The sequence below is a fragment of the Aristolochia californica genome, unplaced genomic scaffold (assembly GCF_029961685.1).
Source record: "Aristolochia californica isolate CCGP_79_NKW_82.1479 unplaced genomic scaffold, dmAriCali1.0.hap1 SCAF_9, whole genome shotgun sequence".
NCBI lineage: Eukaryota > Viridiplantae > Streptophyta > Magnoliopsida > Piperales > Aristolochiaceae > Aristolochia > Aristolochia californica.
Window position 1 is genome coordinate 31,033,070 of NW_027182290.1, and position 11,650 is coordinate 31,044,719.

An 11,650-nucleotide genomic window follows, 5' to 3' on the forward strand; every position below is an offset into this window, starting at 1 on the left:
ACGTGAAGATGGGAGGGTTTTCTGAACGTTGGGTCTTTTAGTAGAGTGAACGTTGGAGTGTTAATGGTTTTCGACCGTTGGAGTTGGCGGTGTCCTGTTCTTTTTTAAAGGTCCCGCACATGTGTGGACTGTGGACCGTGGACTTTGCGCTAACGTGGACAGGGTTCCGTATGGACCGTATCTGTAGCGTATTCCTTCTCTTTAGCCCGGTTCAGATTATGCCAATAGGCCAGTAGAGTAAACCCCAGCTTACAACATGTTAGTGTCATATTATAAACTTAATATAGTCATAATCTCCATATAATAAGCTTTATGTACTTGCCAAACCATCTCTTAAACTTGTTTATCTTAATAAATGTGACATCTTGTAAGATGATAAACATCACACGAATGACAGGGTTAACAGTATATATATATATATATATATATATATATCTCGCCCTGTGAAAATTTACACAAGCTTGCAGGTAACAGGCAACGGTTCTTTAAGAGGCTCTACAGTGAATGACTTCTACAGCTAAATTTGTCAAATGGATACTCGATCTCTGCGACTAAGTTTTCAGCAAGCAGTTTGGAGCTCAAAACAATAGTCCATTGTTGGGCAATTTTGGTTGAGACGGGTGAAAATCTTTTCGCCTTCCCAAGGATCCAGAGGCAGAAGTTAAGATCAGAGAAGGTAAGTTAAGCTGGCTGTGAGAATGCTGAGGTCTTCAACCATAAGGGACGGCCCAACATAGCACTTTCATGAATGGAGAGGTATGCTGCATTTAGCCTGATGAATCAAGCAACTCTCAGACAAAAGAACAGTAAATGAGTTATAATAGAAATCTGAGAATAAGGGCATGCCAACTGACTTGTCTACATCTGGTGCCGCCAATGGATCGTAGTCCTCCCTTTGCTCAACAGTGGGGACAGAGCTAACCATTGTTGTCACATCTTGAACACCTTCAGCCTGGGCAACTAAAACGATTAATTTAGAGCAATCCACATAAGCCCAAGTAAGCTAGTTAAGATTAAATATGCCAGAATGTCAGTGCTACATGTAAACACTCGAGTCACAAGCAACAAAATGCAGTATTCTTTCTTTTCTTTTCTTTTTTTAACAACAAAATGTGGTAATCTTGCCTGTTGAGGATACTGTGCATATCCAGCATAGCCAGCATAAGCATATAAAGATGGATCATTAGCAGCCATGTAAGCATAAGCATCATAACCTTGTCCATAACCATAATAAGAGCTGCCCCATTGGCTCGGATCTGCCTGCACGCCCCAGCTACCAAGTTGGTCCTGCAATATATTCCCAAGAGAAGGATATTAAGAGAAGTAAACCATCATATCATACTTACAGAGAGACATGCTTACAGAAAAGTTGAAGGCATCTTGTTAGGGGCCATTTGACCACACCTGCCCAATACGTAACTGAAACTGAGTAGCAATACATGCAATCGTAAACCATAGTAGTGACAAAAAGTCTCATCGCCTTGACTAGTCAACAGACCATTCCATTACCAAATAAAGAAGATGTTGAATTACGTACTCATACATTCTGGGGTAGTTTGATCCTTTTAGAAGGGGTAGAACATAGTTGCCACTCTCTCACTTGTCTATATGGGTAGAACTAGTTTCTGAGTCTTAGCATATATTGCCTAGTCAGAACGTATTCATTTATAGGTGAGAGGAGTATTTTTGTACTCAGCATACTTTTTACTTGAGTAATATAAGAAGGAAAGGGAGTTGGACTAGACCCTATCTTTTCCCCTTTTTAGTTCTGCAGCAACTCTCTTCTCTCCATTCTCTCTTAGTCCAATGTCTTTCAATCAACCTAACCACCACATTCTACAGAAGAAAGCAAAAGCAAAAGCCATAGACTGCAATCATTTTGCATCTGATATAGGTGGTAACCACACTTCCCTAAGCAGCAATTCCGATGACTATGTTCACCTTATACAACCAGATCGAGCAGCAAGATATTGACACCTCATCACCATAATCTCTCCTGCAGACCAGCTTGAAAGAATAAGTTATTGTGTTTCCTGCTAGAGTCCATTCTGTCTATACATCCTGCAAAGAAGCTTGCAGATTTAGCGCACACAAGGCTTCGGTCACTTGAGTGAGGATGATCCAAATATTTAATTTTCTATATTGACTAACTCATGTATTCTAAATTATTGATTTTGAAAATTAATTAAAGTAGTTTTTCCTTATATGCGGCTATAGACAGTATGCTACAGCAAGGATTCACTTAAAAGAACTGCAAAACTCATCAGTAAGGCATTGATATTATTGCTGTCCATGATTTTGAAGGATTTCTGGTTCTTAACATATTATTTCTCATCGTGCTTCACAAAAACTGAGGTTTTAAAGGGTAACTTTCAAATACAGTCCACTGTACTCTAAAGAAACTGTCAAAAGAGGAATTTTTTTAGACTTGATTGATTGAGATTTCAGTATTTACTAAAAAGAAATTATATAAAAAAAATTAGGGCCACCTCTGCCTCCTCTTCAGGCACCTAAGTTGGTGCTCCGTGCCACAAGAGGAGAAGCCCCTTTCCAATGCATAAATAATTTATGTTTAATATTTAAAAGAATTATTAAAAAACTTATATAAGGGTATATTTTTTCAAACAGTGATGCTTTTATTACGGAGCAAAACAAGAGATTACATCAAGGGAGACCTCCCTTTAGAAGAAGAGATTGCAGGGAAGGACCCAATTTAGCACACAAATCAGCAGCCGAATTGGCCGATCTAAGAACATGAGACCAAGTACAAGAGGTAGTGGAAACAATGTCCATAATATAAAAAAAAAAAAAAACTGCCAGGGGTAATATAAGGGCATATTTTTCCTCAATGGTAAAGGTTCCATTAACCCTTACTAACAGCAAAGGTCACATATGCCCACTAGATCCTGGTCACAAGGCAGTATTTGAGGATGCAGCATTTAAGTGCACATATTTGACAGAAGTTATTAGGTAAATACCTGATTTCAAAAGGCTCCAATGCATGTCAGCCTAGGGTGAAGCATATTTGTAGTATTAAAAAAATAAAAAAATAAATTCAAGATGCAGTAAATCTATTTTTCAAAAAAAAACAAAAATATACTGTTTGTGAAAAATTGCTGAACCAAAAAGGGTGGGAGATGAACGAGAATGGGAGAGGAGAGAAAATTGTGTATACCCTTTGACCCAGATCTCTATTTATAATAAAAGGCTGCCAAACTTAGAAAATTACAATTCTCCCCCCGCTAGAAGATGTCTAAACCTAGTGGTAAACAAAATGACACATTAAAAAATAGGAAACTAAACATCTTCAAGTACAATTAGGCTTCCTTCATGGCTGCATGGATACTTCATGTGGCAATCATGCTTATACTCAAGCTGCACGTAGGATTTTCAACACAGTTAATCTTTTAGTCCAATATCCTATTCAATTATAAGATGGTACCTAGCTGCACGTAGGATTTTCAACACAGTTAATCTTTTAGTCCAATATCCTATTGAATTATAAGATGGTCCTAGGTACCATCTCAATTAAACTGCTTGATGCTTGTCAAGATCAAACGTTGTTATATTTGGTCAATTTTGTTGAAGTAATTATATTTTCAATGGTTCAAATATGATGTAAACAATGGCATGCCATTTCGGAAAAAAAGTTTAACCAATTGAAAGCAAGATAGATAAGGGAGATCTCAACCTGTACTTGACGAGTTTGTACCAGATTCTAAGTTAGAGGTCAAAGCTCAGTCATCATGCTCAAGTTTGATAAGAATATAATTTTGCATCAAGGACAACTTAAAAACTGGCAGAAAAACTTGCTCACATACAAATCTTTTTTTTTTTCTTTTTTTGATTATCAAGAAAAGTTTTAATTCCAATTATGTCCACACCTTTGATTTTTACCAACACGAGAACAAGATATTCAAGCATTAATCATTTTAAAAAAAAGATATTCAAGCGTTTATTTAGATTTTTGTATTTTCTGACCAGCAAATTATTTCCAATGGCAATCTAACCATCATCAGTAGTCCTGCATGTGACCACATCATCTTGCAAGTTTTGGTCTCAAAGTAACAAATCTATACTTGTTAGAACGTGGTCAAATAGTACTTGTATTGATAATTGCTCTAATCAATTCAAATTTGCTTGTTTGTAGATACCTTTTCATCCTTATGTAATGAGCAAAGAACCATCATACGAAACAGATAGTATCTTACATTTCTCATATGACCAGAGAAACAGCAGTAGTAACCACTAGAAAACCTAAAAATGAGAGCAGGTTGGATTATCAAAATAAGTTTTGATAGAGTTAACTGATCCTCCCTTGTTGAGCTTTGGAAGAAAAGATAACCCAGGTGCATGGTTGTCTCCCCTCTACTGCTTTCCCTGTTCTTATATGGGTCTGTCCAAGGGACACCCTCCCTCGCTGCCACCTTTTCTACAGCTCAGGTAAAGTGTTTGATCAAGATTTCTTACTTTTAGTTTCACTTCACTCCTCCCTCCAGTTTGCAGACACCATCCTTGTCAGGGAAACCTTAATAAAATTGCTTAAGGTATTCAATTCATTTATGAAACAATTTGAAGATAATAAGTAAACTGGCCAAAGTCTTCCCTCTATGGTATTAACGACTCGAGCAAATTGTTGCAAATAAGACCTAATTGCTTGGATGCAAACCCAGCTCCTTCCTGCATCATATCTAGGCCTCACCCCTTTTCATGGTAGACCCCTAAAAGCACTTTGGAGTGTCCTCAACAAGATTGAAAAGCTATATACTTGGCAAGGAAAGTTTTCATTCTTGCGCTAATAGGGCAACCCTCTATAAAATTTTCTCTAAAAAGTCTTGGTTAAGGAATAGTCCCACATGGATAAGTGAGTACAAAGATCTTGAGTTTATTAGTTGGAAAAGAGGTTTCCTAAGTTGACTAGTCATTTTGGGATAGGGCCTTGGACCCAATTTAATATGGTATCAGAGTAGGTACTCGTATGTGGGCCTGCAACTAAAAAACTATCTACTTGTAGAGCCACAAAAGAGGGCCTACACCTAAAATTATCCACTTGTAGAGCCACAAAAGAGGGCATATACCTAAACTGCCTACTCCTAAATTATCCATTTGTAGAGCCACAAAAGATAGTCTACACATGAGGGGGAGTGTTAAGGAATAGTCCCACATGGATTAGTAAGTACAAAAATCTTGAGTTTATTAGTTGGGAAAGAGGTTTCCTAAGTTGACTAGTCATTTTGGGATAGGGCCTTAGACCCAATTTAAAATGGTACCAGAGCAGGTACTCATATGTGGGCCTGCACCTAAAAACTATCTACTTATAGAGCCACAAAAGAAGGCCTATACCTAAAACTATCCACATGTAGAGCCACAAAAGAGGGCCTACACTTAAACTGCCTACTCCTAAATTATCCACTTTTAGAGCCACAAAAGATGGTCTACACGTGAGGGGGAGTGTTAAAGAATAGTCCCACATGGATTAGTGAGTACAAAGATCTTGAGTTTATTAGTTGGAAAAGAGGTTTCCTAAGTTAACTAGTCATTTTGGGATAGGGCCTTGGACCCAATTTAACAGTCTTATTGCTAAATATCCTTAAATCACTAGTTCTTCTAGAAAGTTGAGGCTATTGAAAGAAGTGTTACCATGAGATGGGAATTCTGATAACTTTAGTGAATTAAAAACATGATACCAATTTGGAGATCATAGTGTCAGAAACATTTAATTCATGAAACAGGTCCTCACCACATACCTTTGAAAATTCGGTTTTGAGAGGGATTCTATTTCAAGCCAATCATGAAAAGAGATAGATATCATGAAGATATTTTTCTTCCCCACAATGTAGGTAGTGCCCAGTGTGAAGCCTCTATCTCTAGAAGGCAGTTTGTAAGCTTAAAACAAACTTCTGGTATTAAAATACAATTCAGAAAAGGCACTTCCACTAAATTTTGGCTGAATGTCAGGCAGGAGAGCCCGATGTAATTATACATTGTTCCCATCTTCTCCATTAGTCTTTTCAGCAGAGGCTTGATTAAGGAGGAACTTACAGCCGACTCTTATCCATTCTGGATGGATGATCTGGAAAAGAGACCCCTGGAGCCACTATTCTGTACCATCTTGATACTATAACCGACAATTTTACCCACTTACTCCTTCTAGACCTTGTCCATCTGATTACAATCACGTACTGATCAAAATTTCTTGCTCACTGAAGGGTTTAGGAAAAATTGCCTGTTTAGCCATTACTGCTTTTTAAATGTGTTTGAGTACAAGGAGTTAGAATTTGCAACATAGAAGGAAACGGCTTAATATTAGAGTTTTCACTGATTTAATGGTCGTAGTTGCACTCAAACTAGGATTCATGAAAGAAACACTATAACTAAACCATGAGAGGGTGAGAGGAGGGCATCCCCGACTATCCTCCTCTTCAACATCTTTTCTGTCTTTTTTACTCTACTTTTCATATTTTACCTCTTCCATCTCTACTCCCACTTAATAGTCCATCTAGTATGGGGCTCAAGGATGCTGACAATTAGAAAGGCAACAATAAAAGGCATTTCATACCTAATTACTTGTGTAATATGATGATAATGAGGCCATTTCACCTCCACCTTGGATAATTAATTATTATTTTTGGTTTAATATAACGAATATGAGTTTCCACAATTTCCAACTTATTTTATGATTCACACTTTTCTATGTTACTTTATTTTTTTCAAGATTTGACAAGTCATTTCTTAAAAGTTTAATTGACCTGTTCACGTACCCATTTACCATTTTTTTGTAAGTAATCTAGTAAAAAAAGATAGTGGAATAAGTGTAAGACAATCGAAATAGGCAAATTAACCTTTTACCCATTCCAATTATTACTCGTTTATAGCCTACTTAATGCATCTGTCAGTTGGATTTAATTCTTTACAACAATATGTAACATCCATCTCCTGTAGCATTCTCGCCCCAGCCAAAGTTACCCACTTTATCTGTTGTGCTGTCCATGGTACCATACTCACCATTGATAAGCTAAAGAGAAGAGTTTGCAACATTGCAAAGCGAATATGTAAGTTGTGTGAGTTGAATTGCCACATAAGTCTTCAATGCCCTTTATCCAATCAAGTTCATGGTGTCCTCTTGAAGAAATTTGCAAGTTCATTATTGCTTCTCACCTTCTTTCCCAGATTTCTTGGAGCAATGTGCCTCTATAGCTCTTGGCAAAAATAGCGTACGTTTCTTTGGAGTCTAACATTTGCTAATTTTCTGTGCATTTGGAAGGGACAGACAAGAAGAACCTTCAAGGGGAAAACTCACTCAATTGGGAGAGCAAATTTTTGGGCTAGCAAACTCCCAAAGTCCTTTCAATTTCCTAGCTCTATCACTAGAGAGAACTGGAGGAAGATGGTATCCCTTTCTAGTGTTAGAATGGTCACCACTCGTCAAAAAACATTCCCAAACCAGAGAGGTGGGGATCTGTTGGTATATTCAACTCGGTTTGGTCACTACAACCATTCCAAAAGGAGTTTTCTGCTTTAACATAGCATCAGATTAAACCTGGACGATTACTCTATGCCACTGACTCTGGAAGGCAACTCAAGATTCATCATAATTTGGTTCTCAGGGAAAAGCCTACACCTAGGAAGTTCAAACACATTTATAATGAATTTGTTGGTCCTCGTTGAAAGGATTATTTGGCTAGCAAACTCCCAGAACAGCCACCACCTTAGTAGATTATTTGGCTGATGCTTGTATTTCCCTATAAAATGTTGTTTTTGTGGGCACCCTTCTCATTTCTAATTTTGCTTTTCTTTTGTATCATCTGTTATTTTCTCTCTAATGGAGAGTCTTCTAGCCCTAGTGGCACTTGCTCCTTTTCCTAATAAATTCTCATTTCACATTGTTTTAGAATAAAAACAAAAACAGTAACAAAAACATTAAAAAGAAGAACAAAAAATTACAAAAACATGCAAAAAAGCAAGTTACTATATGAGCACTTCTTCGCACAGCAGTGGCAATTGGTTACTCAAAATAAAATAACATATTAAAAGAAAACATAAAATGCAGAAGATTTGAAGTAAAAGTGCAAGTTTCATACCGGCTTATTCGTAGAGCCTCTACCCCATGAAAGGCGTACAGGTTGTTGACCAATCATAGTTCCCTGCAATCTTTGCATTGCATCCTCTGCAGCTGCCCTGCAGAACATCCAAATAAGTACGTCAAGATGAATCCATATGCCTAAATGCTGAACATCTGAAAGAACTATGACCTCCCTAGGACTAGACAATATAAGTTAATAACAGATCATGTAAAGTACGCTTTCAAACAAGCCAAGCTGGACCCTATTTGAGATTGTTTGTATACAGAACAGCTTGGTTAGATCTTGCAGAAGCTTGAATAGAAAGCTAAAGTTTGGCATTCATCAACCTTACCACACTCTGACCATGGTTTACTATTGGACTCAAGTTGACAAGCAAGTTGAAAATGTCAACTCGACATGCAAAAAAATATTGATAATTTTTCCAATGGTAACAAACATTAAATAAATTATCTTAGTTCTTAAAAGATGAAAACAACGACATTACTACAGAAATAGTGGAAATTGAAATAAATTATTAAGGCTCCAAGTCTTAGAGTCTTTGTTTTTTGTCAATTTGTGTTTGTATGTGTTTGTGTGCATGCGTCTAAGGGGTAGAGAAGCTGTGAGACCAACACCTACCTACAGAAAAATCATTAGCCTTTGTATCTTACCCATGGTGTTCCACCCAGACTCGGGTCAGATCAGGACTCAGACAGCTCAGGACAAGTTGAGAGTGACTCAACAAGAAGAAAAGGGGTGTGTCAGAACCCCCACCAATCCACCCTTCCCAAATCTAAAGTCCTGGTTGAATCATGGGTCGGAACACCATGATCTTACCTTGATAAATGAAACAAAGAAATCCATTTTATGTATTTTAAAAAAAAGAAATCCATTTTTTCAAACAAATAGAAACTCTGACTCAAACAAAACATTGAGAGCCTCAAACAAAAGATGATCTGATTCGCATGACGTACTCTGCTTTAAAAAAACCGGAATTCTGATCACATGATTAAAAGAAGATCAAACAATACCTAGTGCTGAACTGTACAGAACCACTGCCTCTAGTAGGGGGTATCTTAACATAGACCACCTCACCACACTGTCCAAATATCTGCTTCAGCTCATCTTCGGACACAATAGGGTCCAACGAACCAACAAATATCTGCAGCATTTAGGACAAAAGTAATGATTGAGCTAATTAATCAGCTGATTAACTCAAACATGTGAGACATCTTCGTGCATACCATTGTGTTCGTAACATCATTATCTGGTGTAACTGCCTGCACTGGTGCTGTGTAGGTAGGCATCGGATAGATAGCTGCTGCAATAAAGTATAAACAATATAATGTTATTACAACCGAGATATCTACGATGTACCTATACAGTTAAGATAGGTGAAACTGCAAAATAAATTTATAACACAGAATGATTATCACCTTTTGCAGTTGGGTATAGTTGGGGAAAAGCAGTGGTCTTCTTAGGAGTAGCTGCACTGATACGCATTGGTCTGGTGGAACAATATATACCATTCATTTCAGACATTGCACGGTTCCTTTCTGTCTCATCAGAAAATTTAACAAAGCCATAACCCTTGGAACGGCCTGTATTGGGATCAGTTACAACCTTGGCCCCTCTAACAGATGGATATTGGACTCGAAAGGTCTCCTGCAACAAATAATCTGTGACATCTGGAGCCAAGTCCCCCACAAAGATGGAATGCTCGGGTCCTGCATCAGGTCGCCTTTCTCCAATGCCAAAAGAAGCCCAATTCAGCCGGAAAGTCTGTTCTGTTCCAGGCATTTGTGTTCCATTGTAAGTCTGCAATATCCTTTCAGCTGCAGCATGAGAGGAGAACTCCACAAAACCGTAGCCTTCGGGCTGGCCAGTGATCTTATTACGTATAATTTTTATAGAGAGTACCTGAAACTCGAGAGAAATAAAATTAGGTAACAAAAAGTCATTTGCCTACTTGGGGAACAAATATTGAGTATAAACAAATGAACAGCATTGTAGAAAGTTCGCAGGAGGGGGGAAAAAAAGTTTTCTCAACATCAATTAATAGCACAGAAGCGTGCATAGTGTTGATGATTCTCAAGTGTAAGAATTAGATGGTAAGATGCGTTGAAAGGATATCACAACCAGATAGACAAAAAAACGGATAAAATAGCAACATTGATAAAGAACTATATGCAGTATAAAGAAATGAAAACCAAAATCCTGGAACCAATTTGGACGAACAATGCCAATTTTTAATTCAAAATTTAACAGCGAGAATAACAGCATATAAGTAGATGAAACTATAGATAAGAAATCAACTCTACGAGTATTTAGCAAAACTCCATAAGAAACCCACAGATTTGACTGAACAAATAAAAAATGGAGCCAGAAAGAAGAGAGAAAAACAAATGCTCGAGTAACATAATAGGGAGACAATAAAGAGAAGCCAAAACCTCTCCGGTATGAGAGAAGCAGTTGTGGAGGTAGGACTCGTCAACCCAATACTGCAAGTCTCCAATCCAAAGAGTTCTTATCTCGTCGGCCGACATTGGTTGATGATAGGGCTGAGAAGGACCCCATGACTGCTGAGCTTGCCCACTCATCATCACTGATTACTGCTCCGACGGCTCGCGCTTCCGGCGCTTGCGTAGCAGCTTTTCCTCCGGATTTTCCGTTCCTATACTGGGTCTACGGAATATAAGCAGCAGCGTCGATGAGCGGCCTGCGTACTGGTGGAAAGTCGGCGGGAGGAGCCTGACGGATGATCAGGGTTGTTCTGTGATTTACCCGGTTCGGCAATCCACAGTCATAGACCGCCCTCGGCCCCGCGGTGTACTTAGAATTTTTACTCTATTAATTAAAGAAAAAATAATAATAATAAAAGAGGAGAAATTCTTTTTTATGGGAGAAATTTATTTTTTTAATTAATGGACTTTCTCTATAAAATAATAGAAATTGGAGAGAAAAAAAGAAAATGAAATTAGAGAGAAATTTTCATGAATAATATAAATTATTAGAGTGAAAATAACAGTCTATCAATAATAATTTAATATTTATAGATATTTTAGTCTTAGACTTATATATAACTTTAATTATTACATAATTAAAAAATATTAAGTTATCTTTTTTTTTCCTTTTTCTTTGTGCATCCAAATAAGAGAAACAATGTTTCTCTTTTATTTTCTCTTTTATTTTTTATGAGCATTAAAATAAGATAAAATAAAAAATCTTTATTTTATTTTATTTTCTCTTTCTTTTATTTTCATTACACTTTTTTTTGTGTTCCAAACACAACCTAAATGTCATGTTTTAATTCGAGAAAAATACCTATTTAACCCTTTGTCTAGATTGAATATTTTAAATCTAACTAAATTCTAAATAGAGCTCTCCCAAATTTAATATAGAGAGTAATTTTGTCTTCAAATAATATATTAATAATTATTATTCTTATTACGATCAAAATAAAAAATAACAATAAGTCGGAGAGAGAGAACCTCCTCCTCTTCCACTCCACTATCTCGATCTATTATTTCTAATAAAAATTATCAAAAAAAGGAAAGATGATTTATCCTATTGGATCGGTTGTGTAC

The 11,650-nt window shown here is 37.0% G+C and overlaps 1 protein-coding gene across 2 annotated transcripts; it reads right to left on the bottom strand.

The window, feature by feature from the left end:
• Positions 1-304: 304 nt before the first annotated feature.
• LOC137940991 (polyadenylate-binding protein RBP47B'-like) lies at positions 305-10,831 on the bottom strand. Of its 2 annotated transcripts, none has more exons than XM_068786169.1 (8): positions 10,514-10,831; positions 9,500-9,983; positions 9,308-9,381; positions 9,095-9,225; positions 8,082-8,178; positions 1,126-1,287; positions 855-952; positions 305-772 (listed from the first exon to the last, which is right to left on the bottom strand). In XM_068786169.1, the coding sequence occupies exons 1-8, from the start codon at positions 10,664-10,666 to the stop codon at positions 682-684; spliced, it is 1,290 nt and encodes a 429-aa protein (XP_068642270.1). In that variant the 5' UTR covers positions 10,667-10,831; the 3' UTR covers positions 305-681. The 2 variants fall into 2 exon arrangements, with proteins under 2 accessions (XP_068642270.1, XP_068642269.1); XM_068786168.1 differs by having other exon boundaries at positions 306-772; positions 9,308-9,384.
• Positions 10,832-11,650: the final 819 nt, after the last annotated feature.

What these genes read in the sequence shown, in the direction of transcription:
- LOC137940991 (XM_068786168.1), bottom strand. Translation starts at nt 10,666, where the DNA reads ATGATGAGTGGGCAAGCTCAGCAGTCATGGGGTCCTTCTCAGCCCTAT. An exon ending in ACTATACCCAACTGCAAAAG is followed by an intron (nt 9,385 to 9,499) that starts GTGATAATCATT and finishes ACTTTATTGCAG; the next exon opens with CAGCTATCTATCCGATGCCT. An exon ending in ATGATGTTACGAACACAATG is followed by an intron (nt 9,226 to 9,307) that starts GTATGCACGAAG and finishes TAAATGCTGCAG; the next exon opens with ATATTTGTTGGTTCGTTGGA.